The sequence below is a fragment of the Lutjanus erythropterus genome, chromosome 16, assembly GCF_056507025.1.
Source record: "Lutjanus erythropterus isolate fLutEry1 chromosome 16, fLutEry1.hap2, whole genome shotgun sequence".
Lineage (NCBI taxonomy): Eukaryota > Metazoa > Chordata > Actinopteri > Lutjaniformes > Lutjanidae > Lutjanus > Lutjanus erythropterus.
Window position 1 is genome coordinate 9,484,574 of NC_139332.1, and position 15,818 is coordinate 9,500,391.

The 15,818-nt window shown below is 40.5% G+C and overlaps 1 protein-coding gene across 3 annotated transcripts in view; it reads left to right on the forward strand.

Annotated features, from left to right (window-relative positions):
• ctdp1 (CTD (carboxy-terminal domain, RNA polymerase II, polypeptide A) phosphatase, subunit 1) overlaps positions 1-15,501 on the forward strand; it is a 95,111-nt gene extending 79,610 nt beyond the window's left edge. For 2 of the 3 annotated variants that reach the window (XM_084738484.1, XM_084738485.1), the window contains exon 13: positions 14,784-15,501. In XM_084738484.1, the coding sequence (XP_084594610.1) occupies positions 14,784-14,967 (184 nt within the window). In that variant the 3' untranslated portion in view covers positions 14,968-15,501. The remainder of the gene's footprint in view (positions 1-14,783) is intronic. The other variant, XM_084738486.1, reaches the window with a different exon arrangement.
• Positions 15,502-15,818: the final 317 nt, after the last annotated feature.

A 15,818-nucleotide genomic window follows, 5' to 3' on the forward strand; every position in this document is an offset into this window, starting at 1 on the left:
TAGTCCCTGGCCTAGATATACCATGACTTGGATGTCTGAGAGTCTTTACAGACATACCCCGAATTCTTAGCAGTGCTGCATTGTGCACCATTGATCTTTAGACCAGAAAGAAAAAGGGGCTGAGGTGTAATGTCAGTGGGCGTTCAGAATGTGAAAATAGAATTGTGTTAGAACAACACAAGGGTGCTGCGTTGGTGTGGGCCTGTGCTTCAGGTACCGCTGAGGATAAAAAATGTGATCCAGGTAGTAGACATTGAGTAATACCTCCTTGAGTTTGAAGGCTTTAGGCTGGTCACACCAGGATTTAAAACCATGCAGTGCTGTGATTTTAATTTAATACAGTGGGAAACAAACAGTCAAATTATTGGATTTGTTTACTGTTGTGTGCCGTGCTGAACATCAACCGGAGCTACCAGGTCACCATCAAGAATCTATATGGAGAACCACCAAGGGTGGGCGAGAACACAGCATCTAGGAGATTGAGGACAGCTGGTCACTGCTAGAGACACCACGAGCTTCCAGCCAAGCAAGCTGGTGCTGTAGGAGCCAACACATATACATCGATTACTGGGGCGTCCCCTCATTAACATATGAGGACATTTGGAAGAAAGATTTGAGAGCAGAAAGTACTGGCAAGCTATCCATTTGCATGAAAGATTGAGATGACTGGAGGCGCCGCTGGGGGGCTCATCTGAAAACAACCAGATGAATTTGTGGTGAAAAAAAATCTAGAGCAGTCTTGCAATGATTAATCAATTATAAATTGATTATTGAATTAGTAGCCAACTAATTTGATAAGCAATTAATCAGTTTGAGTAATATTTCAAAGAAAAACTGTCATAATTATTTGATTCTAGTTAACTAAATGTAACTAAATGTGACAGTGAACTAAAAAATCTTTGGTTTGTGTTCAAAGCAAGACATTTGAGGACTTTTTCATACATTTTATAGAACAAACAACTAATCGGTTAAACGAGAAAATAATTGACAGGTTAATCAACAAAAAAATAATTGTTAGTTGCAGCCCTCAATCTGAATATCAAGAATTTAAATCTAAAACTCAAACCTGTTTTCACATCTTTATCAAAACACATACGTTTCCACACTTGAACCACAGCTGATTGAAGAGTACATGTGTTTCAATATCATTTTTTTTCTTCTTTACATCAATTCTAATATCTGAACTTTGCATACCAACCGATATCATGTGAAGATACAATATCAGTGCTTTAAATAGAAACAACATAACATGACTGCTATCATTTCTATTATGTTCTATGGCCTGGCCCAGGTTTTAAAAAAAAGCCTATGAGATGCTGCTTTGAAGCAGTAGGGTGCCATTTTGGTGCTAATAAATTATGTGATATCAAATCTGTGCACAGACTTGTATACTTGCTGATACCAAATTCAGCATTCAGCATACCGGTATTGTTATTAGAACAACCCTACTGAAGACCCTGACTGTGGTCTCAATATTGAGAAATAGATGACAATTAACGTCCGTCAGCGGACCACTGCCAACAATGGAGGTGTGAAGAGAAGAGCACCTCATTAGGAGCCGCCTCGTCATGGTGGGGCAATTAGTTGGATTGGGAGGAAATGCTTTGAGCTCAGACACTGCTCTGTGCTCTCCCCCCACTGCGTGGACTGATGAGGAGAATGTGGGCAGTCGTGGTTTAAGGCTGTTCTGCAAAGCGTCTATGTTAATGTTCAAAAACCATTCTCTATTCCACCATGATTTCATCTGTGAATTTCATTTGAACATCGATATCTTTGTTCCCAGTGTTCATAGAGCAGTATACCTCCTTTTAATTAGCTTCAGTAACGTCAACCTTACATAAGATAATTTCTTTCGACATCTCTACACCGCTGCCTTTCTCACTTCAACTCTTAGATTAAAGGTTTAAAATTCCATTTGATGTCCAATCAAACAACATCCATCTGAGCATTATGCCTCAGCAGGTACCCTGCTTCAGACAGAGTGGAGGAGATCTTAGTATTAAATCAACATCATAGTTACATCAGACCCACTGTGCAAACTCACAGGAAAACCTTGGTGTGACATTAAGTGTGCACAATGCTACGGTAATATTGGGTTCTGTAGAGTTGATGGGGTTCTTGATCAATGCACCCAGAGGTAGATTTCTGTATTGTAAAGCTACATTTTTCACTCGTTGGTTTGGAACAAAGCTTCGTTGTCATCTTGCCATAATGCATGATTTTTTCTGATTTTTCTTTTTATTATTTTTTTAATCAGGAAGTAAGCTGCATTAAAAGTTTATGTTGATGTAGAACAGGCAATAATGCTGCCTAATTATCTCTGTATCAGTATGTTTATTCACGCTGCATTTTTGAAATTACAGACAATTCAGGAAAAACACATTTTTGCTTTTTTGCTGAGAGATAAGAAGATCGATACCTTTACAAGATCAAATGAGATCAGCCGTGTTGAGGGTGGTATGGCTATAAAGGGGAAAAACTTCGAGAGAGAGAGATGATCGATACCACTGAGTGTGGTTTTAATATTCTCAACTAACTCCCACTTTCACTCATTCACTACTTCCTATTTAATAGTTCAATCAATATTGAAAAGCAAATTACCAATTACCAGACACTATGTGCAGTATATACACAGGGTGCGCACGGTATCGTTGATCAGTCAGCCACTTTGTAACTTGGTCAGTCAGGTTTTTATCACTGGTCTGTAGACACTGGCAATTCCTGGACAAATTCCAACTTGGAAATACACAATCCACTGGATTATTCCTCCTCCTGGCACAGACTCCAGATCATTATGCTTACCATGAGCTAATCACAAAACACATTGCCACGCAATCTGAGAGACAGACAGTTGCCAGGCAAGAATGTCAAACACAGGGTGTTATTGGGTTGCATTGTGGGCAATTTAGAAATCGTTTTTTTGAGGGCTTGACCCCTGTTTGAGACCAGAAAGCTCTGCTGCTTCAGTTCGAAGATTGTTTCTTAAATGTATCATTTGTGAGCTTTTTCTAAGTGCAGTACTGGATGATTATGGTGCCCCTTTAAATATTCAGATCAAACAATATATCCACAAACTCATTCCAACATATCCATCCTTCCTCTGCCTGACACGCCTCCCTTTGTTTTGATGACTGGATTCTTGACACCTCGCCTTTTACATAGATTAACCATTAACTTTTCCGAGTGACTGGATTGAACATACGAACAAAGAGTCACTCCCTCGATGAAAGACCAAACATATGAATCAAGTGAAGCATGCCGTTTCTGCTGATACGCATTGATTATTTTGTGACATTCACAAAGCCAGGGATAGAGTTTCTCTTGCCATGAAGGGCGCTCATGCGAAAAATTTCTCAGAGCTGTCTCGGCTTCGGATAGAGGCGTTAAATTTTTCGCTCTGCTATTTTGAATTTCACTCTTCAGTCGAGCCCGCATGTGTCACCTGTCATTGTCATCTTGCTTGAGTAGGCTTTAATATTTTGGAGATATGAGAGGCGAAGCAGACAGTGGGGGCAACAGGGTTGTTTGCATGGCTCTGTTAGAGTGTTGAGATGAAAATCCCCAAAGCAAAAACTCATCTCAAATATTTTATGAGCAGGGACACTCTGAGCTTATAAATGAATTGAGGAGCTTTGAGCCACTTCCTTTAAAAAAAAAAAAAAACTATCCCAGTCCTTAGCATTCAGGTCCAAACAGTTTGTCCTTTAAGATGTTTCTGTCCTTTCTCAAGGACAATTGGACATTTTATGTTATGTTTATTGGCACACTGACTTTGGTTCGAGCCTGAGGCATCTCCTTTATGCGATTGAGTCTTTAACTGATGTCCCACCTCTCCATCCTGTAAAAACTAAGGCGGCAGATGCTTTTTTTTCCCCTGTACCCTTTGAACCAGCTGCAGAGTCCAGAGCTCTGAGTCCAAATCTGCCTCGAGCGCCTCTGAAAAGATCCCCACAGCCTTGTCAAAACCGGTGCTGCCAGTAAGCAGACAGAGAAAAGAAGTGACTTATATGAAAGGCCGCCTGGGGGCTTTAATCTGATTCTGCTGCCTGTGGCTGAGCCAGAGATGGGGTTGGTTTGATGCAGACATGGGCGACTGGGGAGATATAAATGACACTGACAGTGAATCACACAGTTGACACACTGCATCATACCTATGTCACACTCGTTGCTCTGGGATGTTACTGTTAGCAGGGGTTTTTCTTCTATGGTCTAGTGCAACTGTCACCCTAATCTACCTTTATTTTATGTGACAAGTGTGACGTTTTTATCTGTGATATGACAAGCATCAAACCCAAGTATCATATATCAGTTTTTCATTCACTGTTGCCAGCAATTATGTCTAGACCTCAATGCAGACAAAAAAAACAAGTCTCTCACGAGCTTTAGTCTGGGGAACAGTGAATCTTGTAATGTATGACAACTATATTAAAACTCACTGTGGCACACATTGTGCTAACAAACAGAAAGCCATTTGTAGTCTGTAAAGTTCCAGGCATTGAATTAAATACAAGCCACGAGGGTTGGAGCCTCACATATGAAAAATAGCCATGAACATTAAAGTTGCATGGGATGGAATTTCCTATTATTCCTTTATGAGCCACATGAGGCAGCCAGAGAGAGAGAGAGAAGTTAGTGGACGTGGAAATAAAAAGAATACAGTTTGCTTGAATGGTACAACCAGAAGTATTCAGTATTATTATGTCCTCCAGCAACATGTCGTCAACAGTTTTAACACGCCTCTGAGTGTTTTTAAGCTCTTTGTTTTAGTTCACTCTCACTGTTCTCATCAACCTTAATCACCACTGCGACAGGAAGATGTTTTCAACAAAGAGAATCAGACTTTTCATGCCAAGCAAGCTGACAAAATTAGCAACTGTTCGGTGATCATGGCATTTAGTGTCTAAAGTACTGCAAGTTTCCCCTCAGGAATTCACGGTTCAACATTAATGTCTTTTTCACTTGCCCTGTCGAGGAAATGGGTCAGCAATCTACTAGCCCAAGTCAGGTTTTACTTGCCCCTGTACACATTGTTTTATTCATTAGACAACAAAGTTAGTTGTCATTTTTGATGTAGGGCTGCAATGTCTGTTAAATATCAGAAAACAGGAAATTTCTATCCTGGTTTTCCAAGCCCAAGGTGATGTTTTTGTCGGTCTAAAACCCAAAAATGTTCAGTTCATGATGATAACGATGAAAAGTAGGAAATCTCCATATTTGAGACACTTTTTAACCAACAGTTTTTCAAGACACTTTGCATAAACATGCACTTTAACGTTAACTAATGTTTAATTCTTTTTTTACCACCTGCCCGGTCAGGGAAGTGAGTTGCTAGATTTACGAGCCCGATATGGCGTTTTACTTGCTCTGACCATGCAGGCATTTGTTATTGCTTAGCCCTGGGAATTGGTGGAGACCAAAACTGAGTTAAGAAGAAATAAATATTAGACTTGCACTTGTCAAGTGGCAGTTAGGCAAACATTTGGCAAACGTGTTTTTTGTTGGCCGAAAAAAATCAACTAATCCTGCTTTACAATTTGGCCACATGGCTGCGAACCAAAAGAACATGCTAATTTCAAACATTTTGAGTTGTTATTGGGTCTTTGAGTATTGTAAGACTTCACAGACTTGAAAAAATGTAAACATGCATACATAAAATGTACTTCTCCCCCATAGAGAGCAGCTGGTGGCGCCAGGTGAGGCAAAGCAATAATAAACCATCTCTTTCACGTAGCTGCTAAAGATAGTTAACAGCTGTTCTGCACACTGAATGTTCTGCACTGCATATTGAATTTCTCCACTATGAGCATCCTCCCAGCATCCAAAGTCTTTGTCAACATGCATTTGTCAAAAGTGGGACTTGAAAGCATGTGGCCTCAAAAAAACGACTTAGTCATTGTTTGAGCCCCCGTTGTTGCAGCGTCGTGCATTTTTATTTCTCATTTCCTTGCAACACTGCTGAAAGTCAGACTGTTTTTGAAACGTGGCTAAGCAAAACTGACACGTTCCTCATAAAGCCCTCCCCCTCCCCGGCGTCTCTTTTATCCCGCTGTTTGTCAGTTTTCATAGTAAGATAATATAATGAAGGGCAGGGGAAGATAATGTCTGTGTAAAAACAATCATTTAACCGCACCGCTTATCAGCTCGCTGCATATGGAGCTGTTGAATGCGTGAGGGACGGGAGGGAATATATCGCACCATCTGCATTTGACACATCTGCTGTAAACGATATGGGATTGTTGGGGAAATGGATTGATATGATATCAGCATTGCTGAGTTGCATCCACTCTGCTCTTGTTAGGCCACTTTTTTCCACGGAAAAACTTGTTAACAGTAAAGCTCAGGTCCACAACTCATTTGGAGTTGACTAATACAGAGACTAACTGACCCCTATGGATGGAAAACGATTGAGGAGTGTGGAAGGACACTTCATTGATGTTAGGCATGTTGACTTATTCTAATCATTGTTTAAGTAAGACCTCTTGGGATGAGATCTATGGATGTTGACTAGGGATGCATCAATACCACTTTTTTTAACCACTGCTAGGGTAACTGTGGTTACTGTACACATTTCATTCTCAGATTATTTGTATTGATTCACCGTGCTACCACAACATTTTTATGGACTTGCAAATTTACTGTGATGTGTTATTTCATCAAGTTGCATCTTCATGTCCCATGTGACTCAAGAGCTAATTAGTTTCTACCTGCCATTGTTGGAGGTACATGTATGAGTGTAACAGTCGTGTGTTTACTCTGCTGTGAAACCGACTAACTGAAGCTGGGTGTATTGTGCGGTCATGCCATTTTGGCAAAGATAAACAGGAGAATAAAGAAGAGCATCTAGCCAGAAGGACTTGAAAATGGTAACACCCCAAAAAAGAGGGTTACATACTTGTGGCATTAGTGGAGTTTTTTTTTCTATTGTCTTCAGATAAATTAGCCAAGGCATACGCCCAGCGGCTGCAGTCTGCAGCTGCACTCTTGTAAGTTTGTTTCAGTTTTATGTGGCCTGCCAAACACTTTTACGGATAATTGCCCAAGTCACTGCAGGCATTAGCGTATGACGCTGAGGACATCAAGTATCTCTTGTCGTGTGATTGTATCAGAGTAGTTTTATGAGTACAAGTGTTAGTACATAAGTACAGTATCAGACTGATACCCAATGCTGGTAGCAGTATTGGTGCATCCCTAATGTTGACCCTCCTACACACCAAATGGAACTTTGCAAAGAACCCAGAAGATTTGGTCGGAGTCCTAAAAGTTTACTTCATTATTTAGTTCATTACCTCACTCTTCTGCACTCCGTGCTCTGTTTCCTCCTCTTTCACACTTAATTTCCTCCATTTGCCTTTTCACTCCCTCTTTCCCACAACCCCTCCTTCCCTCTTGCTGTAAGCAGAGTTGTCAGAGGCATTTGAAGTCTGCTTTTTTTCCAGGGTTTCCTAACCTCCTCTTTTCTCTCTGCCTCCTTCCTCACCAGTCCTAGATTGGGATGCCTTGAGTTCACAGCCTCGGTGTTCAGTAAAAGCTTACTTCTTCATCAGCTGTGATAGTTATTCTGCATTTCCCCAACTTAGCCCTTCTGAATTCTCCCTTGGGTGGCGTTAAACACACAGTCTGGTACAAATGTATCTCAACTTGGGGCAGATGCAATTTTCCTGCCTTGTATTAGTCATTTTGTATCACTGATGTATCTCTAACGTAATGATGTGTTGAGGCAGGTGTAGCTGCAGGCTGTTTGTTCACCAGCAGGCGCTGTCTTGTCCTCTTGACACCCCTAATGCAATCATACTCCCATAGTACATAGAGATAATAACATCTCAAAGTACTGACCTCACATCTGCGTTGGTAATGGCAGACACATTATTACCTTGTGCACCCTCATAACTGACATTTGTTGCATTTTGCGAGGAACAGAATTTTGTTCCATGCATGAATTTTAATTTCAGAGACCATCTGGAGAGAGCTTGAAATGCACGATTTCACCAATAAATTTGCCGCTTTGGTCCCAGTTTTCAATCAAATTGAGGCCCTAATAGACTAGAACTACACCTGATGAATACTACCTGACAGATCAGGGAGGTCTCGGCTCTTGTGTCATCGACGGCACCTTGGTTTTAAGTGCTCTATCAGGTCTTTGGAATTTGTTCACCTAACAACATTTTAAAACCACTGGACAAGCCAGTGTTCCTCCTTTGAATAACCTCTCTCACTGGAAAAATAAAAGCGAGTGAATTGTTACTCCCTAATACTTGATACATTGTTAGCAACTGTCTCCTAAAATTGTGATAGTACTCCCTCACAAGCACATCTTCAATTTTACAGGCCATTTAGAGATCCTGTAATGAGGAAATTTAAATAAAGGAAGTGTTTCATAAGATCATATTATCCCGAAACTCACAGTTCGTCAAATATATGAAAGAAAAGAATGGGGACACTTTCAGTTACTGAGCAAACCTGCTTTTTTTATCTTTCCTCAATTGGTATGTAACTCCCGCTTTGATATTTGGCTCAGTCTGTGACTTTTCTAGACAAGCCACATAAAACAATAGGACAGCACTCCTTTTAAGAGGAAGTGGGGTTTTGGACAAAAGCGAGAGATTTGAAGGGCAAATTTGTCATACCCACAAACCCCTCAGGCCTTTGGAAAGGTGAGATGGTAATGATTACTGTAGAGGTCAAATGCAGGTCTAGTTATGTGTGATTGTGTGTTTGGTAATATTGGAAAAGATTTTGATTTTCATTAGATCAAAAGGTGGAACGTGTTGTTTGTCCTTGAGCAATCATTTTAGAGGGTAATTATTTATAGCTACACTAGTTCTAGGGATGGCAGTGTCAGTTGTTCACTCCACCACTGTAGTCCAGACTGAAATATCTCAACCATTATTGGATGGATTGGGATTGGTTGACTCCTATATTCTCCAGAAAGCTGCGTTCATATTGAAGCCAAAAATATACTTTAACATGAGTGTAGATGCAAACATCCATGTGACGAGAATTTCATCAGTTGATAGTGTCCATGTGTGCTGCACTTCTCTTTAAGTATGAAATGCTTCATAAAGACATTCAGATGGCAGTATGTACAGACAAGTATGTACAGAGACCCGTGTACTCATCCATAATTCCACACTTCAGCACTATTTGCTCTTTGGTTTGCTGGTGAGTGTTTGACAGAAACCAAACAGCATCAGATCAGTGTAAATGATGAGGCTTAGACACAGTGCCAAGAGAACATGGAAGATTGGCAAATGCTCCTTTCCACAAGGCCCTGCTGGTTTTGCAGATGCCAGTATAAAGTGACCTGGTCACAACTCAGGACATGGTTCACACATAACGCAGCTCAAACATCAAAAATTCAACAATGAAGTTGCTTCATAGTAGGGAAGCACTGATCTCATTTTTTTCTCTTCTGATAACTCAGCCCAGGGTAACAGATACAGATTATTGATCCAGGACTAGTACTATCTCATTCTTTAATTTACAATATGTATACAGAACTTTGTTGAATTCATTTTGATCATTTTTATGTAAGGTATGGACCAGAGATTTCTATGCGGAGACTGTGACCCGCTGCCACTAAGTGAAAATTATTTGAAGCGTGATGCTTTGTTGCTGGTAGTAAGAACATACAGTTAGCCATCCTCACAAAAACTCAAGAGCCTAGTGGGAACTGTAAAATGATGATTATTGACTTTTCTGTATCGATTTATAGTCTTTCAAGAGAGAACCACAAAACATCTAAGAACGTTTACTTCTTTCCTCCACCACTACTTATTATCAGTCCTGCAGTTTGGGTCAGTGCAGCCCTTCTTCTTATCAGAACTGAAATAAAGTCTCTGCTTTCCCTCCTGCAATGACCATTTTTCTCACATTGTTGTTTTGCAGTTTATGTAAAAAGCCTTAATCATTACCATTTTAAATCTAAATGAAAATGTAATTTGCAAAATTCTGAATGAAGTCAGGGCAAGACCACTTGTTCCAGATTACTCCGTCTGTAGTGTGTTTGTTAAAATGTAAGTAAAGTTTTTCACTGCAGGGAGCTTCTTCTGTAGCAGTGCAGTTTAACAGCATGTGAAGGCAGCAAAAAAAATCCAATAAAAATGGATTACAACTGAAGCCTGTTTTGTAGCCGACATGAGTGAACGTGGTGGGAGTGTCTGCGGCGTGCGTGTCTGTGGGTGGTTGGATTAATAGACCAGGATTTAGATTGGACGTAATGATGCGAAGCAGAAAGCAATGGAGGAACACATCCCCACCGTCCCCTGCTGTCTCAACTGTTAATATTTGGAAATGTTAGAGGGATGATGGGGTACGGGGGTAAAAATCACACACCAGGTTTTTGCTCATCCTCTTCATGTGTGTATATACACACACGCTCAACTGCAGTGACTCATCTGTCACCCACCAGCCCAGGTAGCAGGAACAGTATCACTGATGGTGGTATATTGGCTCATTTTCTCACATTGTTGCCAAATAAATAATCATTAATCACCGATCGCGTTTCTCGCCATTGTAGCTCAGCCTCACATTACCCTCTGACCACTGGGCCTCGGTCTTGCAGCTCTGAAAATTAAAACTTGTTGTCAGTTTGGAGGATCAGAGCAGTGTTGTAACACAAACACAACGCTCTCCCTCCCACATGTACCGCACGGTCTGCAGGGGTCCACTCTAACTGACGTGTCACGGAGCCTGTCCACCGCTATCAGCCAACATCTGACCTTTTAATGAACACACATCCAGAGCCCCATTGTTGTGGGAGGTTAGCGAGGCTGTCTGACAGCGGTGTGGTCTAATGAGAGGGGCCCTCTCAGCAGAGCTGGTGTCAGTCCTCTGCAATATCCATACAAAACCCCTACACACCTCATTAGCATCATGCTAATAAGCCACTCTGCAGAGGATGTCATGGAGAAGCTAAGTCGGAGTGGAAAGACGGATGGCATGTTTACAGCCATAGCAAAGAATTCTTTAGCCACTTAGGAATGTGTGCTTTCATCTTTTTTTCCTTTGCTATTTTGGGTTCATCTTGAATCCGCTTGAGTGCCTTGTTTGCAGCAACAGGTAAGATTTATTCCATTTGTGCCATATTAATACACATCACAGCATACACATCTAAAATTTATGGGGGGGGTTTCACCATAGCCAAAATGTAGCATAGGGCTGGGTATCAGTACCTTTTTGGTACTAACTGAAACGTGTCCATAGTATGGATTATCAAAAAATACCAAGTACTCGAAGCTGGAACTAAATGCTTGCTCAGATTACTACTATTCTTATTCTTTTATCTGACAATTTTTTATTTAAATCTTAGTTTTGGAGAATGAGAAGAAGACAAGACACACACCAGAGTGCAAGGAATCAAAGTTCCCAAAAAAATCAATGCAAAAAAAAGACTTAAATTTGCACACATGCTTATCACCTCTGGATTGATTTATTATAAAGCTTGTGTGGGAACAGGCTTTTTTCTTCGAAACTAAATCCTAGTTTTACCCATTTTAGACTGTTTTATTTGGGCAAAGTTTTTGTATCGCTTTTTGTGTTCTTTCCTAGAGTGAAGTGCGTTTCTGTGGCTGGAGTGTAGATATATTATAATGAATGTGAAGATGGCATTCAGTCCTACAGGAGTTGCTCTCCTGGCACGTAAGCCAAAAACTTTTCGGGCATCTGGGTTTACTTCCTGGTTCTTTGCCCCTGCCTGTCCATTTTGATGACATTCAAGATTTTTAAATTGCTCTTTATAGACTCAAGGAAAGTTTAGAAAGAGTCAAACTGACCTTGTTTGCAGTACAAGGTGTCCTGCCAACAGTTTTATCGAGGTTTCTTTTTTTAATGGGGGCTTATAGGGGAAAATGCTTTTTTGGGCAGTGGGAAATTTTTCACTACTAATTTTTCGCTGTGGTCACTGGAAAAAGTTGCCAGCAAAGCTACACAGCAATGCCCTGCAATAACCTGTCACTGGATAGTCAGCCCACAAAGCCACAGCCTAAACAGTCACTAAAAAGGGTCTTAAAAGTTGCCAAGTCTGGCGAGAAAGTTACTAAATTGGCAACTCTGCTTGTAAACCACAAATTGCATCTGTTTGTGTTCAGGTTAAACAAACAAGATACAACTTCATGCTGGTAGACATACTTGTTGTCAGTTTTTCAGAGCCAGTTGTGCCTCCATGGCTCCAGTTTTCATGCTAAGCTAAGCCAACCACGTCCAGACTCCCTACTGAACGCACAGATCTTTTCATGTCACTCTCAGAAAAAAGGCAAATAAGCATATTTCCCACAACTTCTTACTATTCCTTCAGAATCTGAGAAGTTTAGAGAGTTTTTTGTTCACTTTCTTCAAAGTAAGGTATTGTTTTGGTATGTGGATCGAAACTCAGTCTGCCACTACTGTTGAAAAATATCAAACAACATCCAGTCCCAAGGCTCTTTATAATCCAAGGTGCCTGTGGCCTGTTTGATTTACATTGACTTATTTATTGGAAAGTTTATTTGTTTCTGTAATTACGTAGTTAATTGAGACACAGCATTTTAACTTTGATTTTACCATCTCCAGAGTGGTTTGGATCTTTACTGCACTCTGGGCCTCATTTGTACTTAAATTTTATGGGGTTTGTCTGTTTCCCCCCCACAATTCACTTTCCTTTTCCCAAAGGTGCTACCGTCTTCATCTCGTCCTCTTTGCTCTTCCTAACCATCTTTACCTCCCTGCTCCCGCTGTCTGTCTATTCATGTCTCCTCCATCTCCGTGTCCCTGGTTCCCGCTTGTTCTGAATCCCTCATCACCACAGCACTGCTTTGTTCTTTCACATTGGAGGACTCTCACATCTCCTAGCAGCTCCCTCTCAATCCTTGGTGAATGTCTTCAGCTCAGGGGGAGTTTGGCTGCACACTGGATACAGTCTGTAGGAATGAAGAACAAGCCCTTGTTAATTGCATTGTGATATTCTCAAGGGAACACACTATGCTGAACAAGCAGTACAGCAAATTATTCCCTTTATTTTTGTGTTTTCTTTTTGTTAACTGGAGAGTATACTGGATGGCTTTCATGTTCAGGAGAACAACTGGACTCTTATTTGTTTAATTCACTATGAAAGGCTACTCATTGACTACATATTGAGTGCTTGTTTTTTTGGAACATGACGAATTTTAAGACTAGATCTGTTTTTACTTGCATTCGTTCAAAACATGGATTTTGGTGGGTGGTTTAGAAAACCACTGATTTCTAGAACAGTTGCCATGTCTTTTTAGCAAATAAAGCAAATACCAATGATCCGATCAGATGTGAGAACACTTTATCTTGTCTGTCATTGGTCTTATTCTCAATATTGTGTCCATGAGTCATGCTATCACTGCACTCACCATCTACATTGTTGAGATTCAGGAAACAAAATTCCGGTATTGCTGCCCCGATATAAGATTTTCCTTGTTGACTTGTAGTAGTTAATACAAGGCATTACTCAACAGGTTGTTGCCCATTTATGATATTAATTTAATTATTGAAACATATATTTTTGGGTCACAAAGCGAGCTGCCTGTGAAATGCTAACAACAACAGAACCTTTTGTTAATTCATTTCAATACACTATAGCCTCACACAAGTGTTGTGGTTCAAAACGTGAAATACCTTCCAACTTCACAGAAATAAATACCCCCAGACTTATTAACATGAATGAACGCTGTATACTTAAACTTAATTCACTCTTCAACTGCTTCACGCCTCGTGTCCCCGCCTGAACATCTCAGTCACATTCCCGATCATCAAACTGGCCTCCAAATGTTACATGAAGGTAGATCCGTGTTGCAAAAATACCCCGAGCCTTAGAGCGAGGCACAGCTCCTAGACTGAGTTTTCTTTTGCGTAACATAACAATGCAAACATAGTCAACCAAGACTCTCCTCACCAACTACAAGTTCAGTTGGCTATTAAGGGGACAAACCTAACTTCCTTTTTACATAAATAATGCTAGCATCAGAGTAAATAGCAAGATACTGGCTAACCAAGCTATCTTAACTATTACACATATAGCGGAAATTTACAAGCTAGTAAAAGCAGCCAACATTTTTCTAGTTTTTCTACTTTGCTCTGTCGGGATCAGGAACAGTCTGACATTTTTGAAAGTATACCTGCTTAGATGAGAAGGTTAATACTATTCTCATGCCTGTGTGCTAAATATGAAGCTACAGCCAGCAACCGGCTAGCTTAGCTTAGCATAAAGACTGGAAAAGGGAAACAACTAGCCTATCTCTGTCCAAATTGACAATATCCATCTACCAGCACCTCCAGCATACTTCCCAAAATATTGAATTACTTTAAAGGTAGCACTTTTCCGAGTTGTTTGTAAAGGCACCAGAAAGATAACAGGATGTTGAATACTGACGTTCTAAGTTGGTAAAGCATCTGGAGCACAGCAAAATAATGAGAAATATGAGGAAATACAGGCAGAGGGCAGGCTCTCTCTCTCTTCCAGTCTGTCATAAATGATGAAATGCATTATATTTATGAGTCTAATCTAATTTAAAGAAAATGTTGCATATTATACCTTGAAATAATAGAGTGAGTAAAGGAGTGTAGTACATGGTTTTATTATTTTCACATTTGACTTTCAGCTTATTCTCTGGTTTCTCAGAGCAAAACTAAAAACACCTGCAGCTTTTTGGCATCCGTTCTAAATGAGACATTCATGTTTATGGAGTAAATCGTGTTTCAGGCAGCAGCAGCAGTGGAGCAGCAGAGTCGTACAGCTTAAAGATTTACATCTCTCTCTAAATCATCTTTCGCTATCTCCGCAGGGGCCACAAACGAAAGCTCGATGAAGCCAAGGAGGAGGAGGATGAGGACGACGAGAAGAAGGAGGAGGCAGAGGAATCCGCAGACGAGTCCTCTAAAGACTCCAATGAGGAAGAAGGAGGCAGCAGCTCGGAGGCGGACGAGATGGCCGCCGCCTTGGACGCAGAGCTCAGTGACTTTATGTGACGCGGAAATATGAAGGGACTCGGTCACAGGAAAAGGACAACGAAAAAACTCAGCCCCAGGTCGCCCCGACAAGTGGTACCTAAAGATCATATTTTTCTGCTTTGGAAATCGGCGTGTACTTAGGATGTATGAGCCATGAGTGTGTGCTGTAATAAAAATGAATGTCCTGTACAGAAATGACTTGTTGCTGTGTAAATAAAGGCTTAGATTTTTTTTGTAGCATTGATAAATGGCCTTTTTGGCATAAAACTCTTTGATGTTAACATTTTATTGTAAGATAACGAACAATAGTAGACGTGAAATTTGATACCTTTTTTTGTTTTACTTTTTTCTATTTCAATTTTTATATTGATGAGAAAAAGATGATTGAAAAAGACTATAAACATTTTGCTGGTCGTACATGCCAAAGAGTTTGGAATAGGTTTGCCAAGGCGTGCAGCTAAATATTTTACTCTGGACTTCCAGTTTTACTTTTCTTTTGGCCTCAATAGTTTTTAGGGTCATAAATGCAACCAGCGGATCTAGACATTTGAATGTGTTTTCTCGAGTCATTTCTTCCTCCTCATGGTGTTTGTACTTTTGATAACATGATGGCTAAGGTCAGCCTCTCGGTCTCTGTGATAACCAGCCCTGTGGTGCAGCTGAAGTCCCAGTTTGTGCTCATTTTCCTGTGTTTCATAAGTGTTTCCCTTGCCTACCCACTTCTGTCAATATTGTACAGTTCTGAAGGACAAACACTCTCACTGGGCTTTTGCTTATGCTCACCGGAGCTAATACCTTGTGAAGCTCTGTTGCCTCAAAGCATAAGTTCACCCAAATTACAAAAAAGTCAACTTATTTTGCTTTTAGTG